This window comes from Mirounga angustirostris, unplaced genomic scaffold (genome assembly GCF_029215605.1).
Source record: "Mirounga angustirostris isolate CCGP_5_RB_7025 unplaced genomic scaffold, mMirAng1.0.hap1 SCAF_3, whole genome shotgun sequence".
NCBI classification, from domain to species: Eukaryota; Metazoa; Chordata; class Mammalia; order Carnivora; family Phocidae; genus Mirounga; species Mirounga angustirostris.
In genome coordinates, this window is record NW_026991711.1 from 95433350 (window position 1) to 95458706 (window position 25357).

Sequence of the window (25357 nt, forward strand, 5' to 3'; positions counted from 1 at the left end):
CGGTGGTTCGGCCTTTTGCGGTTTTCGTTTTATTTTCCTCCTAACCCTCTGTGACTTTTCGGGGCATGGGGGATTATTCTGTATTGTCCTGTAAGGCAATATCCCCAGAGACCCTTTCTCCGCCGTCCCAGTTGAGGATGGCGGACAGGGAGAACAGGTTCTCTGGAGCTCCAAGCTAACATCCCTAAGAAGGCCTAAGTTGCCCAAGCCTTCCTAGCCACTCTCCCGCACCGCAGGCTTCAGGACAGTCTGAGCCTGGCCTTCCAAAACAGCCGGGCAGACAAACCCTGCTGGTGTCCAGCGCCTCCCCTCCCCTCACGCCATCCTTGGCGACGGGAAAACTTTTAGGGTACCTCGACCAGGAAACAGCGAAAAAGAGCCCAGCGGAATGGAGACGGGTCTCCGCGAGCGTGGAATTGGCATGAGCCTCCGCGCTCCCCCCAAAGCTTGGGAAGAAAATGCGGGGTTAGAGCCAGAGGCCTCCAGGGAGTCGGGAGCAATTCCAGAGAGATCTGGGCAACCGGGGTAAACTCGTCCACATCGTCAGCTGGCTAGGACTAACACTTAGGGTGCAGTACTTTCATTTGTTTGATTTCACTTCCCAGGAAAATCTAACCGGAGGTTGCCCTGAACCCAAAAGCCGTGCCTCGCGCACATCGGCACTCAGACTTGCTTAGCCCGTGGGCCCGCCCAGGACAACTCCACGATGCCGGGATGGCTTCGACTCCAGCGGCCAGGGAAAGAACAGGCGCCTGGCGCGACCCGCGCTCGGGCTCTCTCGCGCCCTCTGGGCTTGGCTTCATGGCGTCAGGACAGCTCCCGGGGGTTGTCGAAGGTCCGGACAGGGTAGGACAGGAGTACGGATACTCCGGAAAGGACACGCAATGCAGCTGGCCGGCATGCACTGCAAAACCTACAGACAGACGCTAGCTAGGCGCAGCTGGCCTCCGGAGTTTGCTATTTATGAAAAAATAAACTGCTTCTCTGAAAGTAACCAACTCTTGGTCTTTTTCACATCTCTGACCCTCTTCGTCTCACCGCTCTCCCTACACACACACACAGACACAGACACAGACACACACATACTGATATTTCACCCTTCATAACAAAAAGAGAGAAAATAAAAGCCTGAGTTTCTTAGGCATAGGGATGTAAAAGAGCCGAGGCCCCCCTGCTTCCTGACCCTGTGCCCGGCGCGCACGCACCCATAATCCTGCATTTCTCCAACAAGTTGTTTATGGAGTTGCTTCTCTATTTGCCTACACCCCGAAATCCACCCCTCCCTGGTCTCCTTTGCCCCTTTCTCGGTCCCGGCTTGAAAGAGGGGGAGGGGCTCGGCGCGGGTGGGGGAGGGCGGGCCGGACGCGCGGGGCCCTAGCCGCGGCGCCCCCTCTCCGCCAGCGGCCGCCGCCCCCGGATTATTTATCTGCAAAGTCCCGCGCGCGCCCATTGGGCCGAGGCCCGGGTGTCAGCGCGAGTCCTGGCTCGCCATTGGCCCCGCACACGTGCGGCCTGACTCACGTGCTTCCGGTTTGAAGGCAAAAAGTGTGCCTGGGTGATTTTTTTTTAAGCGAGAGAGTTTGTGCAAAGATCCGAGCTGTCAGAGATTTGAAAAAAAAAAAAAAAAAAAGGCAGCCCCGGCGCTGGCGGAGACGCGCTCTCCCTGCAAAAAAAGCAAAGGCGATTAAAGGCGCTGCCAGCCTCGCGCTCTGGGCACAGCTTAGCGTGACACTCGGGGAAGTCAAACCCCTCACTACTGCCTAGGAAGATGGCTAGACTTTAAAGACTATTTTTTTCCCTTTAAGAAAAAAAATTCCTTGGAGCTTTTTTTCTTTTCTTTTTCTTTTTGTTTTCTTTTTTTTGGCCGTGGCTTACTCCCCATTTAAAACAAATCATTGAATCTGGTTGCAGAAAGAAAAAAAAGAAATAGCCAAGTGTCTCCATATCTGGATGTCTACAAATTAGAGAGAGGGAGAGACAGCGAGATCTATCTGCTCGATAAGAGCGAGCGATCCCGGCCAGACGCCTGGGTTTTTTTTTTCCTGCACCCGCCCCGTGCCTTCGCTGGGGCTTCGCCGGCCTCCTTCCTCCGCGCACCCCTACGGGCCGCTGGCAAAGTGGGGTGGGGAGCGAAGCGGGGGGGGCGGGGGCCGGCGCGGCGGCCGGGGCGGCGGGGCGGCCGAGCATGGAAGAACAGCAGCCGGAACCTAAAAGTCAGCGCGACTCGGGCCTCGGCGCGGCGGCGGTGGCGGCGGCCCCGGGCAGCCTGAGCCTGAGCCTGAGCCCCGGCGCCAGCGGCAGCAGCGGCAGCGATGGAGACAGCGTGCCCGTGTCCCCGCAGCCCGCGCCCCCCTCGCCGCCCGCGGCGCCCTGCCTGCCGCCCCTGGCCCACCACCCGCACCTCCCCCCGCACCCCCCGCCCCCGCCGCCGCCGCCGCCGCAGCATCTCGCGGCGCCTGCTCACCAGCCGCAGCCCGCGGCCCAGCTGCACCGCACCACCAACTTTTTCATCGACAACATCCTGAGGCCGGACTTCGGCTGCAAAAAGGAGCAGCCGCCGCCGCAGCTCCTGGTGGCAGCGGCGGCCGGAGGAGGCGCAGGAGGAGGCCGGGTCGAGCGTGACAGAGGCCAGACCGGCGCAGGTAGAGACCCTGTCCATCCGCTGGGCACGCGGGCGCCGGGCGCCGCCTCGCTCCTATGCGCCCCGGACGTGAACTGTGGCCCACCCGACGGCTCTCCGCCAGCCGCCGGCGGCGGTGCGGGTGCGTCTAAAGCCGGGAACCCGGCGGCCGCGGCGGCCGTGGCGGCGGCGGCAGCGGCAGCGGCCAAGCCTTCGGACAGCGGCGGCGGCAGTGGAGGCGGCGTGGGGAGCCCTAGTGCGCAGGGTGCCAAGTACCCGGAGCATGGCAACCCCGCCATCCTGCTTATGGGCTCAGCCAACGGCGGGCCCGTGGTCAAAACTGACTCGCAGCAGCCCCTCGTATGGCCCGCCTGGGTGTACTGCACGCGCTACTCGGATCGCCCGTCCTCCGGTGAGTACCCAACCCCGGGCTGCGCCATGTCTTTCGGGCCCGTGGACGCCCCCAGAACTCTCAGCCGCCGCCGTGCTGGGGAGAGCAGACCCGGCCTTGGGTGCTCTCTTCTCTCACGCCTGCTTCCTCCTGACCCCCGTCTCAGTCACAGCCGGGTGTGCCCCCAGTCCTGCGCTCCTGGCCTCTGTGGCCACCACTCGAGAGGCTATACAGCTCCTGGCTCGGGAAGCTCGAGTCTCGATCCTTCCTTCGGTGTTGAACTCCGAGCCCCTCGGGCCTTCTTTGTGTTTTACCTTTATTATTCTTAGAAAAAACACAATCAGCCATTGATTTTTCTTCCAGGGAGAGAGGTGTTTAGAGCAGGCGGGAAGGTGGGCCTAGCGGTCTGGGTCTGAAATCCCTCTAGCCAGGTCCTGCGGAGGCCGAAATGGAGCCAGGCTCTGATCAGAGAAATAATCGTCACCTTGTGTTCTTACAAACACAAACACCGTCTCGACATTTTCTGAGGCGAGTTCATTTACAGTGAGATAGATTGGAGGACACACGGAAAGAAGAAAAAAGCCTTTGATAGCCCTGCCTCTTCCCCAGGCCGGGTAAGCTAGGGAGTCTGACCCGGGTGGGTAGAATCCAGGGAAAGATAGTTGCCAAAACGGTCGGTGCCGAGAGAGCCCTGGCTCCTGGTTCTCTAGAGCTCACAGACAGTGGGAGTGGAGAGGAGACCGGTCAGGCTCGGGCCAGATCGCGGGGGCACGGGGCATGATTGGCAGCCTCCTCGGCAGCTTCTCCGTGGCGCGGCGCGCACACCCTCTGGCCCTGCCCTTTCTCCTTCTTTCACTCCTTTCTTCCCTGTATCTGCCAGTTAGCAGATTTCTGCCAGCTGTAAGTTGTTTTTCTCGACTTCCTTCGGCCCTTTTCTCGCGTGTTCCTCGCGCTTGGAAACCCCGAGGCCGAGAGACCTGCGCTGGGACAGTCCTAGGCCCCAGGAGAGGAGGCTGGGGCCTGCCCGCCTCCCGGGTCGGCAGCGCCAGAGAGGCCCGTGGGCGCAGCGAGGAGGACGGCAGGGGTTCTGGCCTACAATTGGTGTTTCGGGCACCCGGGTCCGGTAGAGGCCGGGCACAGCGTAGCCATGCGCCGCTCTACTCCGGCTGGTGTCCAGCCTCCCCACGGTTGCCGGCCGGGCGCGGATCGATGCGCGCTATCAGCCCCCGCCATCTCGAGCCCCGTTATTGACACGTCGGGCTCCCTGAACCTCCGAAAAGCTGCTTTGATTGACTCGCCTGATGGATAGAGTGATTGAGCTGTCAGGCTGGGCGGCTCAGGCTGGCCAGGAGGCTACGATTTTATTACAAGTATCCGTGCCTCTGCACACACATACACAACAACACTCTCACAACATCCCGGACGCACAACGCACAGCGAGGCCTTTCCGGAGATGTGCACATTTCCTGGACCATCTCTTCCCGCTCAGCTAATTATTAATCTAAACCAAGGCCGTCCTTCCTCCCCACCCCACCTCTCAGTTCTCTCCGCACGGCGCTTAGGAGTGGGCCTTGCCTTTGTTCTTGGCCGCTTTCCCTCTTCTGTGCCAGGGGAGTAAGGGGACGGGCTCCTCCCGTCCCCTGCATGGGCAGTTCAGGGAGACGAACCTCAGCCCAGACCTGAGTCGCTGCAGTCAGCCAGGCCTGGACTCTTCTGTCACAGGACAGCTGGTGACCCCAGGCGCTGGCCTGTCCGCGGAGCCAAGCAGCCCAGCTTGCCCCTCTTGCTAGGTTTGGAGATGCTGGTGAAGACCCTTCTTTCCAGACAGTTTCTGATATTAAAAGGCCGGACAGGGACTTAACATGGCTCAGGAAGCTCCCATAACCACGACAGGGCCCACCAAGTAAATGCCGGAAAACTTGGGTCTAAGGCTGAGGAACAGCTTTAAAGGCTGTCTCCTCTTTCCCCCTCCTCTCTCCAGGGCTGGGCTCCACAGCAGCTCTCTTCCCACACTAGGTTTTGGGAGAATCTTCACATTCTTGGGGAGATTTGCTGGGGCCTCTTCCCATATCCGTCTTAGGGGCAAAGCACCGATTTCTGTCCACATTGTCCCTCCGTCTCTCTCCCTCTGCCCGTATTTTGCTCATGAATGGGGGGAGGACCGATGGAGTCTCCTTGCAAATGTCATCGATGGGCAAGGGAAGCATATCTGGCCTGTTTTTGTTATACAGGACTTTTCAATCCTGAAACTGCAGCTTATGTGTTCGAAAGAGAGAGAAGGGAGACCTTGCCTGTACAGCTAGGTGGAGGAATGGGGAGGGTCCTCTCTTTCTTACTGGCACCATCCAAGGGGCAAAGCAGAGAACCCTGGAGACCAGGGTCATGTGGGTAAGGTGTGCAACTGGGTGAAAGCCTTGTTCCGCCTTCAGAGAAGGAGGTGGTTAATGTCTCCCTGGGACCCTAAAAAGGGCTTCCTTTAGGCCAAAGAGAAAGGAGGAGCCCAGAGAACATACACCAAAGACTTTGGATCTAGGCAAGCCCCTCACAGTCCCCTCCCTATCCCCCTGTTTTCTGGGGTCAATAGCTACAAGCAGAGGGGATCTTATCATCGTAAGTGCTGGGCGTAGGTGCGCTTCTTGAGGAGGAAGGGAGGATTAGTTTGCAGGCTGGCCATTCCCTCAGGGCAGCCCTGCCCGGTGTCTTCACTGGCCCCGGCTTGAGCCTCTTTTTATTCCAGGGCTGTGAAGACAGCAGGCCCCTGACCTCCAACTCTGGGATCCACCGGATGGGTCTCCAAATATCTCTCCATCTTGGATTAGGGGATTTAAGCGTGGCACGCTGCTCTCTGGTTCCGCGAATTGGGGTGTGGGATGCACGGACAAGCTCGGCCGGTTTTCCTCCGCGGCCCTTCTGGCCCCCCAGAGAACTTGGCGACCCCAGCAGCCAGGCGATTGATCTCGGGGCTAGTTGGCGGGAGGGAGCCAGGGGCGCAGCAGGGCCTCGGCTATCGCCCCGGAAGCGCGGGGCGCCATCCCCGCTCGGCTCTGCAATTCTCACGGCTTCCTCTGCCCTCTCCCCCCTCCCCTCTGCCCTCCGTCCCCACCCCCACCCGGCCCTCTCCGCCGCTGCAGGTCCGCGCACCAGGAAGCTGAAGAAGAAGAAGAACGAGAAGGAGGACAAGCGGCCGCGGACGGCGTTCACGGCCGAGCAGCTGCAGAGACTCAAGGCGGAGTTCCAGGCGAACCGCTACATCACCGAACAGCGGCGGCAGACCCTGGCCCAGGAGCTCAGCCTCAACGAGTCCCAGATCAAGATCTGGTTCCAGAACAAACGCGCCAAGATCAAGAAAGCCACGGGCATCAAGAACGGCCTGGCGCTGCACCTCATGGCGCAGGGACTGTACAACCACTCCACCACCACGGTCCAGGACAAAGACGAGAGCGAGTAGCCGCCCGCCGGCTGGGGCCGCGCGGTCCGGCCGCCGCGCCCGCGCCACCTCCTGGCATCGCCGCCGCCGCCGCCCGGCCGGCCCCACACCGGGAGAGAAAGAATCCGCGCACAGGAGGGAGGGAGCAACAGGGAAGAGAGAGAGAGAGAGATTCTCAGAATGGAGAGTCACGTTTGAACGAAACATTTTTAAAAAGGGAGAAAGACTCGGACAGGTGCTATCGAAAAATAAGATCTATTCTCTATTCACAGTATAAGGGGCGAAACTGCGAACTCCTTAAAGCTCTATCTAGCCAAACCGCTTACGACCTTGTATATATTTAATTTCAGGTAAGGAAAAGAAATATGTGTAGCGATCTCTATTTGCTGGACTTTTTATTAATCTCCTTTATTATTATTGTTATAATTATTATAATTATTATAATTATTTTATCCCCCACCTCCGCCTCGCTGCCCCCGGCCCAGTTTCGTTTTCATTGCCTTTTTTCTTTTGAATGTTGTTGCTTCTCCGGTGCCTCCCGCCCCGCATCGCTGGCCCTCGTTTCTCTGGGACTTTTCTTTGTGTGCGTGAGAGTGTGTTTCCTCGCGTGTCTGCCCTTCGCCTCTTCCCCGCCTCCCCAGCCCCTTCTGTCGGTCTGTCCTGCTCCCCTTTCGTTTTCCGGAGACTTGTTGAGAAATACGACCCCACAGACTGCGAGACTGAACCGCCGCTACAAGCCAAAGATTTTATTATGTTCAGAAACCTGTAGTCTGAAATAAAGTGTACACTGTGCTCACGAGCCGTTGGCGGCCCTCCTCCTTGCGGGCTCGGGAAGGGCGTGGGCGCAGGGCACGCGAGGGCCCCGCGCGCATCGCGCACACACCGGGCGGCGAGCCCCGGGCGGCCCGGCCCGGCCTTGCGATCATCGCACGACGAGTACCGGCGGCAAGACGAGCGCGCCGCGGTAGAGGCGGCCCAGGGCCGGGTAGGTCCCGGTCTGGAGGGTCCGGAGGCCCACTCCTGGTCTCTGATGGCGTCCAAAGGAGCCCAAAGACAAAACAAAACAAAAAACAACAAACCCGAGCCCTGACTTCGGAAACACTGCCAGGGCGTCTGGCTGCTCCCTGTGCTGGCCCAGGCCCAGCCTGGCTTTGCCCTCCTCCTGCTCACCCTGCCCCGCTCCTTGCTTCGGCCTGCACCTTTCCCTTTTCTGTCCTTCCTCCCCTTACAACCCCATGCGGGTTTTGCTTGAGGTTTTCCCCTCCAGAAGCGCAAGGCCTTCCCAAGGCCGGCAGAGGTGAGGGGCTGCCTCCAGGTCTGAGCTGCCCACGAGGGCGAGGGGCTCTTGGGCCGGGCTTCTGGGCCTGGTCTCTAGGCCGCCGGGACTTCACCGCTCTTAGTTCGGAGAAGTGATTCCGTTCGCGAAGCGGCAGGTCGAGGGCGGCCTCTCTTGGTCAGGCATAGCCCAGGGAGAAGAGGCCTGGATGCTGGGAAGCGATGCTGCTGGGATCATTTTGGGGCCGGAATTCCCACGTGGGCACAGGCCTGCCTCGCCCAGAGCCAAAACCTAAGCGGGAACACTCTCCGAATGCCAACAAAGGTTTGCTTCCTGCTTGAGGGGGGAGGAGGCACAGACACAAGCCTTCTGAACCCTCAGGGCACGTGGTCTTCCCAGAGGGAAATGTCTGCACTCTTGCCCCTGACCCTGGGGCCTTCCCTTCCTGGGCAGGCACTGGGCCCCCTACCTTCAGGGACTAGGAGGAGGAAAGGAAGGTCCCTTTTGTCCAGGATTTGTTTTTTAATGGTAAATCCTCCTTTTCTCCTTTCTTCCTGTCTTCTGAAATATGTGTATGTACCTGTCCGTGTGTGGCTAGATATGTAGGTGTCCTTGCAGACTCATGTGCATATGTGATCACGTGCAAATGTAGGTGCATCTGAGGAGTTACCTGGTTTCGTGTGTCCCTGCATGTCTGAGTATTGTGCTCACTGGGTGTTCATTTCTCTGTAATTAGATGCACACTTGGATGTTTGTGAGCTTGCGGTGTATGTACATGGTCCATTAGTATTTGCACACCAGAATGCCTGCAGGTGTGTTTATGGGGCTGGTGCATGCATGGGAACTCTGTTTCTGTGTTATTCCCTTGAGTTTCTTCCCTGTTGTTTTTGCAGGATTGATTCTGTGAGAAGTGAGAATGGTCATTCTTCCTTTTTCCTTGAGAAACTTCCCGCTGATTTGGGCCTATGTCCTGGGAAGTGACAGGGCTAGTAGGCTCCAAGTCCCTGCTCAAGGGTTTGGGAGCCTGAGGTTCAATGGCCTGGAGCTGGAGAGCGTATTTGATATTGCCATGGGTTCCCAACCTTATTGCAGTAAATCTTTTCCTCCCCTTCACGCCTTCTTGGGCTGTGTAGGCTAACCTCTGCACATAATGGGTGCTTACCCACTCCTTGAGTGAAGAGTTGGAAGCAGAGGCCAGGGGTGGCCCTTCCTTCGGATGGCCCCCGAAAATGGTTTTCTGGTGGTTGGATGTACGTCCTTTGCCTTTCTTGGTGGGGAAGGGGGCTCAGGATCTTCAGGCTCTCCAGGGCTTCAGGTTAGAGGGTCTGAGACTTGGAGCCCAGGGTCCTCTTCCCCTCATCCACAGAGCTCAGAACATCAGGAAGGGTCCTGGCCACCTCCTGATGTGGTGTTGGGGGCGCTATGCTCTACAGAGAACCTGATCCTTTGAGTGCCTGGAAATGGGGCTACCCTTTCTTTGCCTTTCATCACGGTGGCCCTTAGGGTACCTAAGCCCTTCGAGACCACCAGATAGAGAGGCTGGGGCAGGGGCCAAGGCCAGGAGCCATCCTGTTTCTTAAGGCTCCTCTTCACCACTCTCAGGAGGTCAAAGCCAAGAGCTCTTCCCCTCAACCCTGGGGGAGAAGGAGGAGGTGATGACCCCTCCCTAAGATTGTATTAGTAAAGCTTATGGATCTGTTATTATTATGTAATTTGATTTCTTCCCCATATCTCCTTTTATATTCCAACCCCTATGGGCGAAGAGAATTTTCTTCGTTGTTCAGTGGAGAAAACTCAAGCTCAAACGACTTACATATTTGGTCCATGCCTTCTCTGTGGCTGTGTGTCTTTTTCTATGTCATCTCTACTCTTAACAACTGCCTTAACCTCAGGAATCCGGCCCTGGCCCTGACTTTCCTACCTTCCTGCCTTCCTCATCCCCATTTCCCCTTCTTCCTGATTGGGGCTGAGGAGAGAGGAAGAGGACTCTGGTCAGACCTCTTTCTTGTTCCCCCTCCAAAAAAAGAAAGTAATAATAATCATAAACAAGCATTGATTTCTCTGATTTATGGGGCTGGCTTAGGGAGTCGCCTGTGTATTAAAAAGTCTGAGGTTGCATCGAAATAAATAGTTGAGTGTGCTATCCCAACTTCCTCATTTTCTACCTTTAAAAAAAAAAAAAGATCAGATTGAACCATAAACTTAAATCTTCCTCAGCCCAGAAGGAAATACACACTAGCCGAGTCTAAACAGTATTGATCCCTGGCTCTTTCTGAGGGCAAAGGTCTCTGTTTTCTTGCTCAAAATTCTTGTTCCTTCAGTAGGGTCAGGGGTGGGCTGCAGATGGAGGAGGGGATATTGGGATGTGTGGGGCTGCGGTATGTGTGTGTAAGCGTCTATGTTTGTGGGTTGTATGCTGAGGGGCCTTTGTATAGGGGTGGCATTAAGTATATTTGTTCAGGCTTGGGAGGTGAAAGTGTGTGTTTGGGGTGTATGGCTGCCAATAGTTTCGTGTTTGTGAGTATGTGTATGTGTGGCCAATTCTCAGGGCCCCTAGGCTGGGCTGCCCAGGGCACAGAGAGGGAGTGGCCTGCTAGTCTGCTCCTTACCTGGCTCCCACAGCCCCATGACCTATTCGGGATTTCCAGAGATGATCTCACCAGGGAGGTCGCTGTGTCCCGGTTTCCCCCTACCCCAACTCCCCCATCCAGTGCCCTCAGTAAAAGGCCTACTTGCATAGGCAGGGCTGAGCCTTGGCTGACTCCCTAGAGGCCAAAGGCCACAGCCAGGGTTGGAGAGGCTCTGGCCAGACTCCTTACCCTGGATGAAGGTGGTTCTCTAGAGGGGTCATCAGCTCTTCCAATGGTTAGCCTAGATTTTCCTTTTTGTGTTGGAGAAAACCCTATTCCTCTGGTAATAGAAGCTGCCTTCCACTATGCTCAGACATGGGCAGGGGGCGGGGAGGGGCAGGGAGGCCGGGCAGCAGCCCTCCCTTAGCCTTGCCTCACCTCAGGGTGGGTTCCAAATGGAGTAATCCCTCTGGGGGAGGTGGCAGAGTATTGCTCCATCCCTCTGAACACCCCCCACCCCCCCAGACTGCTCTTCTCCCAATTTGAACTCAGGTGAGAGGGCTACTCTCCTGTGGCAACTTGTGGAAGGGGGACTCTGCCAATCCCCATTCCTCCCCCAAATGCTTTAGGCCAGTCTTTTAATGAAGTCCCATTGTTGGGAGGGGGTCCTCAGGGATTCTGGAATAAAAAGGTTTCATTTCACAGGCAGGGGTGGGGGGGTTGGGGGAGGGTTGGGGGGGAAGTCCTGAGAGAGTAAGTACCTCATTTAAAAGCACACAGCAAGGGAGAGGCAGCCCCCCCCCAGCTTTCCTAGGAGTCCAGTGTCCTTGCCGCTGTACCACCGAGTGGGTAGAGTTACTGCACAGCCGGCCACTCCGCACACGTGCACATGCTTCTGCACATCAAAGAGCACACGCATGCATTCATCCATGTGTACACGTGCACACACATGTAGAAAATGTGCACATATACAAAGAAATGTACATGGGCTGATGTGTGGAGGCGTGTTCCCAGCGAGCACAGGGACATTGCCTGTGTAGAAGCTTCTGGCACACACTTATGCACGGTCCAGGAATACACATACTGGTACCCAACACATACCTGCCTGCCTCTTCCATGGAGGCCACCAGGGAGAACTGGGATGGATGTGGGTGGGTTGATTGGGTGGGGGCCAGGAAGACGGGAATCAGGGCAGCCAGGGGAGTGATGGGGTAGCCCTCTCTCTCTCCCAGGAGGCAGCTGGATCCAGGTGACTCTAAGCTCAGACACAAGACACACAGGTACAACACTCTCGGGCCTTACAGCGTACCCTGCACCTTCCCAGGTGCCTCTCTTGGGGGAATAGCAGGCCTCAGGCAGCAGGGGGCAAAGTTTCTAAAAACAGATTTCCCAGAGAGCTTGGTAAATCCTGGGCCATTACAATTTATTCCTTGGATTTGCTTCTCAATGCAGTCTTTCCAGGCTGAGGTGTCACTCTGGACGTGGAACTCTGAAATTCTCCCCACAGATATGAGAGTGGGTTGCTTTGGGGACATTTGCGAAGATTTCAGGCCACGGTGATGGAAGACTCTAGGTATAGGCGAGTCTGTAGAAAAGCAAGGACTTCCTGTGGGTGTGTAGGCACACACATCTTATCCTGAAAAGAGAACTGGTATCAATCACTCCCCATTGGGCTCTTGGTGATAGGAAGGAAGTGGAGTGGTAGAAGGGAGGTGGGGTAGAAAGGAGGTGGGGAGGGGTGGGATGGGAGAAGTGGGTAAGAGAGTTGCATAGAGGAGGTGGTGAGCACAAGCATCCCCCCTCCTCAACTTTGTTGGGGAATGGGGTAGAACTCCCGCAAGCTTTTAGGGACAAACAGCCACCGGCAAATTTCCTCCCTGCCCCCCTGCCACCACGCAAGCGCACTGGAGAGTGTTTGGCAGCTCCAGCAGGGGTCCGCTCATCCTCCCCGAGGCCTGAAGACCGTGCAGCGGGGCCAGAGGAATACAATTACAGCGCAGAGGGGAGGGAGACCCCTGCGGGCAAGACGGAAGGAGTCCCCAGAAGAGAGGCACCCACAAGTATTTAAAATTTGGCCACAACGGCTGCAAGAGTGGGCTAGGGCCCTGACAGAGACCAACCAACTCAGGCAGAAAGACTCCCAGTTCTGCCATCTGATAAAGCCGACACAATGGGAAACCTGACCGATAAAGTTCTGCTGCTGCTTGGCAGGCGGGGCTGGGGAGAAGCCACCATGAATAGCCTCCAGGTCTCCAAGCTGAAGGTAATTAGATGCTGAAGAAAACAAAGCAAGTCCCAGAAACCACCACAGCAGATCTCTCCCTGTCCACTCCCTTCACTTCCATGAGCAGGACTTGTCCATTGGACAGGATGGAGACAGTTCAGAAGAGGACACTTCCAGAAATTTAAAACTAGTAATAACAATCATTATTTATTGCTAGCTCACACTGCTAGCTATTTAGCATAATTTACCTCATTTAACCTCATACATTTCTTTGAGTTGGATAGTATCATCCCCATTTTATAGATAAGAAAATTGAGGCCCAGGGTCTTCTTGCCAAGGTCACACCAAACCACATTAAAACTTATACCGTAATCATGCATCGTTAAACTACCAGACTGATTGGCCCTGGCACCTCGCAGTATCAAGTCTCCACCATACGGACACTTGGCACATGGCAGGGAGAGGCACAGGCTTGGGTTCAGGGCTAGTGTCGGTCTTTTGCAGTCTCAAGTAGGAGTGGTCCTCAACTCCCATCTCCCCACCCTGCACTCCCCCCCACCCCAAGCTCCTAAATCAGGGCTGAACTCCTGCTCTCGAACCCCCCTCCACCCAGGTCTCAGATTAGGTTCCCGGGGGTTCCGTCTTTTCTGCATTCAAGGACCCCAGACCTCCACAGTCAGCAGTGTCTGCCTCCTTCCTTATTCTCCCACCTGTACCCAGGTGGGTGCGGGCGGAAGGAGCCCGCCCCAGCCAGGCGTCTCCGACTTTGGCCTTGCTCCAGCCGGGTGCAGCGGCCTGCGCCCTGAGCTCAGGGCCCCTCGCAGATGCACTTCCGGTCAGCGTGGCCCAGGCCCTGATCTCCCCGAGTCCTCTGTCCAGTGGGGTGTTGCAGATGGGAACTCATCCGGGGCTCGCCTTCCCTCCAGGCACCGCGAAACCCCAATTCTGTTCGCCCAGCTCGGGCCTCGGCTCCTGAGCCTCCGCTCGTCGGAGACGCGAAGGGAAGGGCCACTCCGGCCATGTCCTCGCGCCCAACCTCCGTGCAGGCGACAGGGACCCGCGCTCCTTCCGCAGCCTCTCCCCCGCCCCACTGGGTTCTCCCAAGCGACTGTTCTTTGTGCAGTTTCGATTTGTGTCTAGGCCGGGTTCGCGTTCCTTTCTGTCATTTTCTATGGGCTTCCCAGCCCCTGAGTTCCTCCACGTCCTCTGCTCCGAGGTTTCCGTTTTCCGCTCCGGAGGGCACCCTCCTGCGGCCAACCTCTCCGGCCTCCGCTGCGGGTGTGCCCGGGCGTCCCTGGGGCTCCCCGCCTTCCGTCTCCTCTCTCACCCGGCCCAGCTCTCAAGTTCGCTCCCCGCTGCTCCGAGGGAGGCCGGCCTGTTCCGACCTTCCTGTCCCCCTCCCCCGGCCGGCGCGAGGGACCAGCGCTGACCTTGGAGGCCGCCACGCTGCTCCCCCAATGTTATGTCACCCCTCCCCTCCTTGACTCGATGGTTCCCAAGTCCTGGCCACTGGTGGCAGGGGAGTGGGGGCGGCGCCCTTGCTCTGGCAGTAACGCGCATCGGCTTGCAATCCTGGCTGCGCACGCCGCGGCTCCGAGCAGCCGGGCCTGGGATCAAACCAGGGAGGAGGAGGGGTGGACCTCCAGACTGGGAGATCCGACTTTATTTTTGTTGCTTCAACTTGTCCCGAACGGTTAGGCGAGGCGCGCTCGCGCACACACACCACGGGGAGTCCAAACCCTCGCCGGCTCCGCTCGCTGGCTGGACCCGCCGGCTCAGCGCCGCGCGCGCCCTTGGCCCGCCTGAAGGCCCCGGCGTCAGAGGGCTCCCGCGCCTGCCTCCGCCGTGCGCCCTTGGGGCGGCCCTGACCCCAGAAGGGCCGCCAGCTGAATTTTCCCGGACTAGGTGAGCGCCTTCCGAAATCCCCCACGCGGGATCCTTTTTAGGGCCGAGAAAAAGTTGCAAGTAGCAGCCCAATTCCCTGCTGCCTCTTCCCTCAGTAAAGCTAGCACCTTCAGGGCCCAGATATTTGCCCACCTTCCCTCTCCTCTTCTGGAGATAATTTGGCCAAGTCACTTCCCTATGCACAGCTGCGGTTTCCCACTCGGGTTCACTGTTTACTTGGAATTTCTTTAAAACCAGCGGCGCCAAATTGCCCTCGCTCTGCGTCTTCTCTGGGCGGGCCTCCGCCCAGGCCTTGCGGAGCTTCCAGAAGGGCGCGGTCGGGCAAGGAGGACGCGAGAGGCCTGGGCCTAGCTGGGACGCGTCCTTCGATTCTTTGCTCGATTTCCCACGCCCGCCGTCCCCGCCCCTGCAGAGTGAGCTCCGGCCTTCACCGCGGGCCACCTCGCTTCGGGCTCCGACCCAGTGGCGTCTCCTCCTCATTAGGCGGAAGCCAGGGGGACTCGGGATGTTGATACCCCAGAGAGGACAGTTGGACCCAGTTCCACCCTCATCAGGCCTCGAGTGCCTTATCTATTGTCTGAAATGCCCTCACAGGGCCGAGCTCATGCGCGGTGCATATCTAGTGTGGGGTGGTTTGGCAATGGCAGGGAAGTGAGGGGCCCAAGGTGCTGGGTGAGTGTTGGCGGAGGAATGAATTTGAAGGCTACGGTCTCCCCAGGCCAGTTTCATTCAACTAAAGTAAACGAAGTGCCCTTTGGGGGATAAAACTTTTGGGGCTCTCCGACCCCTTAGGACCTGGGGGTGCGGTGTGGGGAAAGGAGGCCCTGGGTGTTGTGCACCCCGCGTGCAAACTTCGGCCCCAAACAGAAGCAGCCACCGAGTGAAAGTAAGCAGGGATGTCCGGGGCTGGCGAAGGCACCACCACGGCTGATGGCTGACGTTCCTGCGTGCGAGGGAAGAAGACGCTGCTCCCAGCCGCGGCCTGGGCGAGGCGGACGTCTCCATCGAATCTGCTCATTTGCCTTTCTCCGGGACGACAACTCTCGATCTCTTCCTCCCTAGGCTCCCGCACCCCCTGTTACCCCAGGGAGAGTTGTTTGTACCACCGCCCTCCTCCTAGGAGAGCTGCCCGCATTTGGATTTGGCCCACCAATCCAAGCAATTCAAGACCTGCCTGGCGAGGCGCTAGGCGGTCCTCCCTCCAGCTTCCCGGGGTGGGGTGGGGGACCCCCTTCTCCCCTAGAGACCCTCTAGAGCCAGAGTGTTGATGATCATTACTTTAAATTAAAAGTCCCTTTTTTCCTTCCGTCTAAGCCCCAACTTAGTTTCAGAGAATGAAGCGTGAAAGCTCTTTTATGGAGATTACCGATGCTTCATTTATTCCCGCAAATGGCAAACGCGGCCCCGGGAAAAACCGAGCGAGCGAGCTCCTTGTCTCGGATCCTCAGCCGTCTCCGTGTTCACAAGCTCACTTGGCTGTGAGACGGGGCGTCGGGGAAAGCCCCTGCAGTGGGCTTACCTGGGGAAGGGAAGAGTTCCTTTGCTGGGTCTGTGGCAGCAGTCTCCCGCTGGATGGGAAAAGGACCTAGCTACAAACCCCGGACTGGAGAGCTGAGAGATTTGGGACCAGGGAAGTGTGTGTGTGTGTGTATGGGGGGGTGTCCAGAGCGTTACCCTTGAGGATCCTTGAGGTATGGAATTTATGCCTGATCCCGAAATACTGGTTATCCTCAACTGCCTGGATTTCTCTTGCATTTCCTTTTGACAGTGGGATTTGGGGTGCATTGCAGGAGAGAACCAGGAGACCCATGTGCCGCCTCCTGACCTCATTTCCCTTTCCCATTCCAACCCTACACCAGCCTTTGTGACCTTCTCCATGCTGGGCCAAGTGGTTGTGTTCATAGTGACAGTTCTCTCTCCACAGTTTTATTTTGGTACCTATGCACCGCCCCAAGGGCTGGTAGTCCCTTCTGGAAAGGGTGGGTCATTTTGGAAATGGATCCAGAGCCTCTTAACCTTTGATTATACAAAAGTCACCTAGTGACCTGGTGGTTGTCTCCTCCCTTATCAGGGGTTCTTTGGTCATTTCACAAGGGGCAGTTGGAATGAAGCAAGGAGAGCCTCCAGGAGAAAAACGACAGCGAGTTCTTATTCTTTTGAGACAGAGCAGGAAAGTTTGAAGAGGGAAAAGTATAAGCTTCTGGAAGGAGAATTTCCCGAGTTCAGGCTGAAATTCCTTTGTGACACTGTGTTATTAACTCCAACACAGTGGCGTCTCCACATTCCGGCTAGCCCACTCTGGGAACCCCTCTGACACAAAAGCTATTGTTTGGAGGGGGGTGTGGATAACCAGGAGGGGCCATCAGCCCTTCCTCCTCTCACCTTACCCAGCTCCCAGGTTGCAAGGAAAGCGAAAGTGCTGCTTTTGTTTTAGAGGGGCTTGTGTTTTGTTTTTGTTTTTGTTTTTTTTTTAAGAAGATAGCCTATGGAAGTGTGAGAGTGGGAGCTGCCCTCCAGTGTCAGTGGACCAGGCTAAAAAAAAAAAAGCACTTTTCCTTAGTGTATAGCTGGTGACTTGTCTATAGCTTGCCTGGGAGTCAGGCCTATGTAGGTGCCTTTTCTGCCCTTAATGGGTGATGGCTCTTATACCACAGAGGTCCTCAGTGGCCAAGAGGGGCAGTGTAAATGGGTTTTGAGAGCAAGGTCACCCTACAGAGCCTGCAGAGGTTCCGTGCAGAAAGGGAAGGCGAGGCTCCCCAGGTGGGGCCAGGGTGCCGCATGAAGTATGTGTGAACACACCACACTGAGTCGGGAAAGAAGGAAAGAGGGCTTGCTGCTTGCATGAACAGTTGCCAACTTTCATTAATTACTCAGTCACTTTAATGTGAAAGCAAATACCAAAATGCTTTAGTGCCCATTCTGGATTAATGGCCTGCAAAATTAGATGAGGAGGGGGCCAAAATGAGAGTTGAGGTGTTCAGGACTATCCAACCCTTCTTTTAAATCCAGACGGCTTTTTGGGTGGTTTTGGTTTTTCTGCCCCCCCGCAGAAATGCCTCAGCAATGCCTGAGGTGGTGGTCTGTAATTTGAAGACTTAAAACAAAAGGTATTTCATCGTGAACAGAGGTGGGAGTCTCATGATGACAAGCGTCAGAGGGAAAACCTTCTGCTGTTTTCTGATCAATTATTCAGGCCCTCAGCCTGGCCTACACCGAGTGCCCGTGACCCACAGAAGTGGGCACCAGTGGGAACGGATTCCTTATGTTCTAGGTGCTCATTTTGGTGTGCGAAAGCCCAGGTTTTCACGTCAGCCAAATGGGTTCCTGAAGGCTATGCCTGGGTGTTTGGAATATTGTAAACAGATTCGGAGCCTATCTCTTAACTTCAGGAATGTCAGAGACAATACCTCTGGGACCATTTTTGGTTGGTTAACTTAGCTGAACTTAATAACCTGTGAAATAGAAAACAAAGTCAAGTTTAGGTGAGCCTACCTTAGTTTCCGATGTCGGTAGCTTCAGGGAAAAAAAAAAAATGCCTCCAACTTCCCCCACATTGAATCTGTTTAGGATAGTAAAATACACCACAGATTTACTGAATTTCGAGGTTATGTTTGCTTTTCCTTGATACTTTTCCTTCTTATTCTTGTATTTGTTCGTGGGTGTTGTCAATACATGTGCCGGCATTTTGGATGGATTTTTCTGGGAATTGTGTTTGTACGGAGGTGTCAAACAGCTTTAGGCTTTGGGTTTGGAACGGGGCATTAAGGGCTGGAATGCAGGGTGACTTTGCATTCTGGTTGTCACAAGATATAGATGAAGCCGGAAGGGCATCCCTGAAATGGCTCAGGGTCTATTTTGGGGTAATGTTCCTCAGAGTTATTACCAAGGCAAATACCTTCTTCATCATAAGCATCCCATTTCCGAATGGGCAAAACTGGGGCAGAAATTTGAAACGTCTTACTGGGGCCATTTTATGTTTAAAAGCTTGCTGTAAGTTCACTGTTGCAGGCCTAGCCCTTGAAGGATACATTCTTGGAATTCTGGGGCTCTTTCTGGGATTCTTTTAGGCACAGTCTATACATGTAAACCAGTTTGAGTAAAAATGACACAGTGAAATAGGAGTCGGTTGAAGTCAAACAAATAGCAATGTGGTTCTTTAAACTACTTCCCACCCCTTGCCCAGACTGGGCTGTGGGTGAAGAGCAGGCCTGTGGCCAGTCTTCCTACCAAGTGTACCGTGTGTGCGCAACTTCCTGGGGTTTAATAGGGTGGTAGGGGACGGACTGGGGGGACTGACACCCCAGAATTAATTCCCTTTTGAAATCAAGTGAATTTACCCTAAGTGAATACCTTTCATACAATCGGAGGATGTCGGATCCCAGGGGGAGGAATTCAGAGCTGGCCTTTGAGCCGGACGATGACTCACATCTCCTTGGTGCTCAGGTTTGAAACTCAAATCCTAGGCCCTTGAAAAGCGTGTGTGTTTCCTCCAAGAGGTTATGGGACCTACACAGAAGCTACACTTGAACTACTTCAACCTCAAGGAAAGTCCTTTTTTTTCTCTTATTAATTTCTATAGTTAAAGACCTTATAAAAGAGATGGCTGTGTGTACTTTGCCTTGGGAACCCTAGACAGTGAGCTGTCAGCCTCTCTGTGGGGCCAAGGATTTAATATGCACAGAGGTGGGACGCGGAGGATCAAGCAGAGTAAGTTGCAGAACCACCCAGGATCAAGACGAAATCGGCCCCCTTAGATGATCTGACTCCTTATCTTTGGCGTCGGCACAAACGAGTCATCCCAATCCCTGCAGTTTTTCCAAACTTACCTAGAGTCTCATCCCTGACATTCTGACAGGCAGATGCCAGAGTGAAAATGGGAGTTTATGCCACTGTTTGACCATCTCGGCTGTTGTTTATTTATTTTCCTGTGTTGGAGGGAGTGAAGAGATTACAGGAGGAGAGGATTTCTGGGAGCCTTTAATGGTAGACATAGGCTGATCTTTTTTTAAAAAATGGAATTTGCCGTTTAATAAATAAAACTGCACGTGTCACTCTGGGAAATGTGACGTGTATTTGGGTGGATAAAAGATTCATGAGGAGTCAAATCACGGGATGTGTTGGATGCAGCTTCCTTCCGTGTCTAGAGTCACATTCTGAAGAAGGCAGGCCTCTCCCCTCAGGTAACGCCGGGGCAGGCCTCAGCCTCGTAGGCCTTCATGAGAGGGAGGAGCTGGCCAGACTCCTGGGTCCATGGGTCACGTTTGTCTCCCAAGTGCCTGTCCTCCACCCTCCTCTCCCCCGAGTCCAAGTAGTAGGAAATGCCTCGGAATGACTTTATGCAAAAAGGAGTGGAGGGGTGCCCTTGAGCTTTTGGCACTCGATTTGGACTGTTTTCTTTCTATCACAACGTGTGTCTGAATGGTGGGAACTTTCTATCTGGAAGAGAATTATTTTCGTGCACAATTGTCCGTCCTGCTAGGGAAGTTATGGCTGCCTTATAAAAGGGGACTGCCGCTCTTCCTTTGTCCTAGGTTGGGAAGGCCTCCTGGTCAATAAATACATATTAATCATGTAAAAGGATTGACATGCAAATGAAGGGCACCATTGACAGGCCCTGGATGGCAGAGGGGAAGCCCTTCTGCAGCTGTGGTCCTGGCCGGAGGAAGCCAGGGCCACACCAGGCTTTTTGCTGGGCGTTTTCTAGAGGGTTAAACACCCTCTTCTAATAATTGAAATAAACACCCTTTTCTAATAATTGAAAGAGTTAATTGAGCTGGAGATTGCTTTAGGATCTTTCGCTTGCATCCTTCTTAGCTTTGTCAAATCTCCAGGTTTGTGGGGTTTTTTTGTTTGTTTGTTTTGTTTTGTGTGCGTGTGGTTTTTTTTGTTGTTGTTTTGTTTTTTAATTTAAGTCTGGCAGTAGGCAGGCCACCCTTTGGATCGCTGTGTCTCTGGGCCCAACTGGAAGCCTCTAAAGGTACTTTGTTCTTCTGATCAAAGAAAAGTTCAACCCAACAGAAAAGCGGTTAAAAGCTTAGCGGAATTTTTTGAGGAATGCTTGATATTGCAGGAATAATTATTAGTTGCCATTATGAATTACTGCTTATAAAATAGCATGTTGTACATTGTTGTAGCTTTCTTCACAGAGCACAGAAGACAAAATAACCTTGCTATAGGCAGAGCTAAGCTTTGATTCAGATTTTTCTACGTGCATGACACCTGTAGGTACGTTCAGTCCACAGCAATGATTTTCAGGATACATATGACCACTGAAGAATATGATTTAGTGTCAGGATATGTACAGAAAATCTTTTGCTCTAAAGACAGAATAAAAGACAGTATTATGCAGTATTATGTACTAGCAGGTCTTTGAGGTGAATATAATTGCTTTATCCATTATGAATTATTAGAATATAAGAAAATATCTTAACTCCTCTATAAGACTCGGTTATTCTATATACAGAAATCGAAGTGAAGAGTATTTGAGCAAATGGATGGTGTAACTTTGATTTTCCTCCTTTAGGGGTACGGGATCTTTAAGGGGTGGACAATTGGAATTTACATGATTTAGGCTCAGAGTTATGCCTAGAAGCACTTGTCAGCCAAAATGTATGTGTTCAGTAACTTTGGAATTGGACCGCAAAACAGATTTTGATGATATTCCTGCTCCGGCCAGAGGTGTCAAAACGGGCCTTAGTTTGGTAAAGACAGTGGATGGATGTCTGTGGGTTCTGGCAGGTCAGGGCCTGGGAATAGTTCCCGGGGAGCCATGTGCATGGGCCTGCTTGCTGTCTTTCTTTTGTGGTCTGTGTCTAATCTTATCTGATGCTCTGCAACTGAGTAACAGGTCTAGCCACACCAACTGGAGGAAACAAGTGGGAATCTGAATGGTCTTCCTTTCCTGGTCTGAAGCACTAACCTCCCTGTCTTGTGGGTTAAATGTCTCTGAGGATGACCGGGGGACCCAGCTTCTTCTGTATTTTGGGGCTCTATTAGGACTCGGACCGGGATATTGACTTGTCAAAACATTTGCATTTTCCTCTTTAAATAAATTCATGAAAATGTTTTTCGATGGGGCTTGTCGGCTCTGAAAATCCACACCCAGTTTAAAATCAAGCACCAAGTCTCCACAGTTCTCACTATGGACCTATTATGCTTTAGTGTGCTTTGCTAATGTTTATCTAGATTCTGGAAGAATCGAACGTTACCTAGAATTCGAACCTGGCAAACATGTTGTCTTTTGAATTACTGCACGTGTGTGTTTGTGTGTGTGTGTGTGTGTAAAAAAGGTAGCTACCACCAGAGATAAATTATTTAACATGATTTTCCTGTATTGTGGAGAGTCAGACTGAGCCTCATTTTTTGGATTATGATTTGTATTATGAAATGCTTATCAAATGTTTTCCAAAGATTAGTTTAATTTTAATTAAATAAACCTTTCTCAAGAGGAGGCTCCCAACTCTTTCTTGTACCCAGAGGCTAACATACTTGTTGGTTTTAATTATTTTCTGCTGTTACCCAAACTGCTTTGGGTACTCCCGCCCAATTAAATCAAAAGCGCAGGTTCCTTATACACAATATGTTTAATATTTAATTTTAATTAAATCAACTAAATTGTTTATTTAATTTTATGTGCATTATTGTGCATAGAATGATGCAAAATTCATGATAGGAAGAGTTAGGGTGGGGAGGTGTATCAGAGAGCTAATACAAGCTAATTATGGAGCTTAAAGGAAACTTCCCCTTCATTTCCAGGGAAGCATCCTTACCAGAACCTGAACTTTGTCTCCCAGCGGTCCATGACTGCGGCCGCTGTGGATGAGGGTCTGTTGGCCTCTTTCATCCTCTGGAGCTCGTCTTACAGTTTGCAGCTGCAGCAGAGGCTCGGCAGAGGACAGGGTATGTGCGGGCATGTGCACGCTGTTGTCACGGCTCATGCTCGAGTGACATTTCCTACTTCGCTGAACAAGGAGCCACCAGCACAGTGCTCCTGGAAAGGACCGTTTTCTCCCAAAGACACAGGCAAAACGTCCAGAAATGCCTTCCCACCCAGGAAGGGCCCATTCTAATGGCTTTGAGCTGTGGGATCCAGGCCAGGGCTTAGAACTGTGGAGGCTTGTGAGGGGGCTCACCTTATGGTTGGGAGCAATTCTTTTAAGGGAGGGGGCCGTTGGCTTGGCTCCGTTGCATCTTTAGGGTATGGTTTTTCAGGAATATTTTCGTCTGCACCGTGCTACACTGAGCTGTCTCTCACTGGAGTGCTCAGTTCCCAGGAAATCTGATTTTTTTTTTAATTTTTTTATTTTTTATTCTTATGTTAATCCCCATACATTACATCATTAGTTCTAGATGCCAGGAAATCTGATTTAACAGACGTAGGAAATAGAGACCCCGAAGCCCCCAGATTTCTCTCTCGTCTGAGTCGTCTCTAAAACAAGGGGCGCTGGAATAAAAAGTTTGAAGTGCCCCAGTTAAAGGAGCCCACTGAAATGCGAGGCATTTTCTTACCTCTCTTCTTGATTTTCCTGACTTAACAAATAATGACATTATCACCATTGCGGCCTGGCCCTTGGGGCACCTGAGCCAAATTTTCCAAACTTGATCTCATGAGGTGACGCCTTCGCTGAATGTCTTTTCACTTCGGGGTTTTGCACATCTGGGCCGTGGTGGACTATTTATATTTACACAATTCATCACTCTATACTTTTTTTTTTTTTTTTTGTGGGAGGGAATAGTTTCTTTCTTGGAGCCTTCTGCTTATTGAGACTCATTAGCTGTATGTAGTGAAATATAACCTTTAACATGATTTGCTCAGCCACTGGGAGAAAAAAAGGAGAGGAAAAAAAATAAATGGAAAGAAGAACGAAAGTGAGAAAGGAAAAAGAGAGAGCGAGAACTAGTTCCCGTAGGTGAAGCTATTTCAATTCCCACTAGCCACCTTACTTGAGAGCAGGGTGCTAAAAATAAACTCTCTTTCTCTTCTTTGCTGTTGTTTGTTTGCTTCCCCCCCACCCCCCAAGGCTGGTTTTGTTTCACTAGATTAAATATTATCATAAAAGTAGCTGATGATGCAGGAAATTAAAAATCAGGTTGTGGAATATTTTGCAAAAGCCTTTTTATACCTACAGCTCCTACCCAGTTGGGACAAACATTAGTTTTAAACCGGAAGCATTTGTCAGGCTGAATTTTTGCTTCATATTCGGGAAATAGTGAGGAGCACAGTTAGCCTGAAAGGAAAATCAAAGTGGAAAAAAGAGTAAAAAAAGTAAAAAGTGAGTTTAGATGGAAATCAACGTTGGCTCACTGGGCATAGAAAAAAGAAATGTCCTCACCTTCCATTTATGCTGCACATCTGTGAGCTTAAAAACATTTTTAGTATAAAACACAAACCTGTGTCGTTACAAGACATGTGTCTGAGGACAGACACCATTGAATTTGTGGGATGCTGCTGTGTCATCACGTTTAGCATCAAATTATGAATTAAACAAGAAGAATGAATAACAAATTAGGATTCGCCTAAGCTTAGCTTTGTGCAGTGGGACAATGAAAATTTATTTGAATTCTATTCCTTGATGAGGTTACAGATTTTTCTCCCCACAGAAGATACACATTAATGCTGTGGAGACAATTATTGGAAGTTCATTTTCTGCGCCCATCTTAGAAACCTTTTCATGGAAGCAGGAAACTCCTGTGCAGATTTCGATTTTCGACAGGCCCCTGACTATAGAGCTTTTCCTTTGCCCCTCTCGATGGAGGAATCATTTGTTAGAAATATTTTGAAGGTGATAGCAGCGCTGAGTTGTGTGTCTGTGTGGGTGTGCTTCTTTGTTTTTGTTCTTTGTCGCCAAAGTGTAGGAAAACAATTGTTAAAGATGTTGGCTTTTAAGAGTCTTACGCCCGGCTCAGAAATGATAGGCTTCTGACAGCTGGACCTGTTTGTGAAAAAAAGAAAGAAAGAAAGAAAGACCATAATTTCCAAAGCCGACTGCACTTTTCAAAGTACAGTCCACTGTTCCTCCTCACCTAACTGGAACCGGGAAATAATGTGTTGTGATCCTGGCTAATGCCTTCACCACATGCTGAAATTGGGGCGAAGAAAGGAAAGGTGGCTGGAATGCTCACAAGGGAGCAGACAAGCAGACAAGTTAGATATAGTGGGAGCAATTTCTTGTGTTGCTGGATGTGAGAAAACTTTTCAAGCCCTTAATGTAACCCATATGCATCATCATTCCAAGCTTATTAAAGAGGCTAAATAGATAGACATATAAGATAGACATAAAAATATCACCTGCTCACATGCCGAGGGTATTTGGGGAAATTAAAACAAAACATAAGCCGGTGTGACTGTTGGTTATTTGCTGCGTGAGCATATGTAACACCTAAGGGATGTCGCCTTATTATTATTATTTATTTTTCTAAGCAGCTTTTTCCCTTTGAAGGGTTTTAGGTCCGCAGGAAAGTGGTGGAGACTCTTGCCTATTTGTAGGGTTACTGTAAAAATTACAAGTTTGCCTCTTACTGAGTTCATTCTCAAGAGCCGGAAGGCTTCTTGCTGAGGTTAGATCTGATGCGATTTGTGCAGCTTCTTCGTTAGGGTTCCTGTCTCCCTTGAAGAAGACGCACCGGGCTTCACGAACAAAATGGGTTTAGAAAATGAAACGACAGTGAAGTGTATACAGGTAGCCGATGGCTTAAAACAATAGCCAGGTTTCGTCAAAGGAACAGCTTTGCATGGACTGTTTTCAAGGAGGTGCCCCTGTGGTCTCACCTCGCCTCCCTTCCAGCCTGTCTGCTTCTGTGGACACGATTCCTGCTAGCTTGCTGTGTCTTTCTCCGTGTCGCCTTTGAGATCTGACCACAACTGGGGCAGAACCTGACGGCTCCCCTCTCCGCCCCCCGCTTCCCTTCCTAGTCCAAGGCCTGTCTGGTGCCCCTGTCCTCGTA

The 25357-nt window shown here is 52.7% G+C and overlaps 1 protein-coding gene across 4 annotated transcripts in view; it reads left to right on the top strand.

The window, feature by feature from the left end:
- Positions 1–1594: 1594 nt before the first annotated feature.
- The window catches only part of EN1 (engrailed homeobox 1), an 83339-nt gene continuing 59576 nt past the window's right edge, over positions 1595–25357 (top strand). For 3 of the 4 annotated variants that reach the window (XR_008505634.2, XR_010410115.1, XR_008505636.2), the window contains exons 1-2: positions 1595–3032; positions 6143–6788. Coding sequence is in view for 1 of the 4 variants with exons in the window: in XM_045868994.3 (XP_045724950.1) it covers positions 2186–3032; positions 6143–6459 (1164 nt within the window). In the remaining 3 variants the exon portion in view is untranslated. Of the gene's footprint in view, positions 3033–6142; positions 7238–25357 lie in introns of those variants that run through there. The other variant, XM_045868994.3, reaches the window with a different exon arrangement.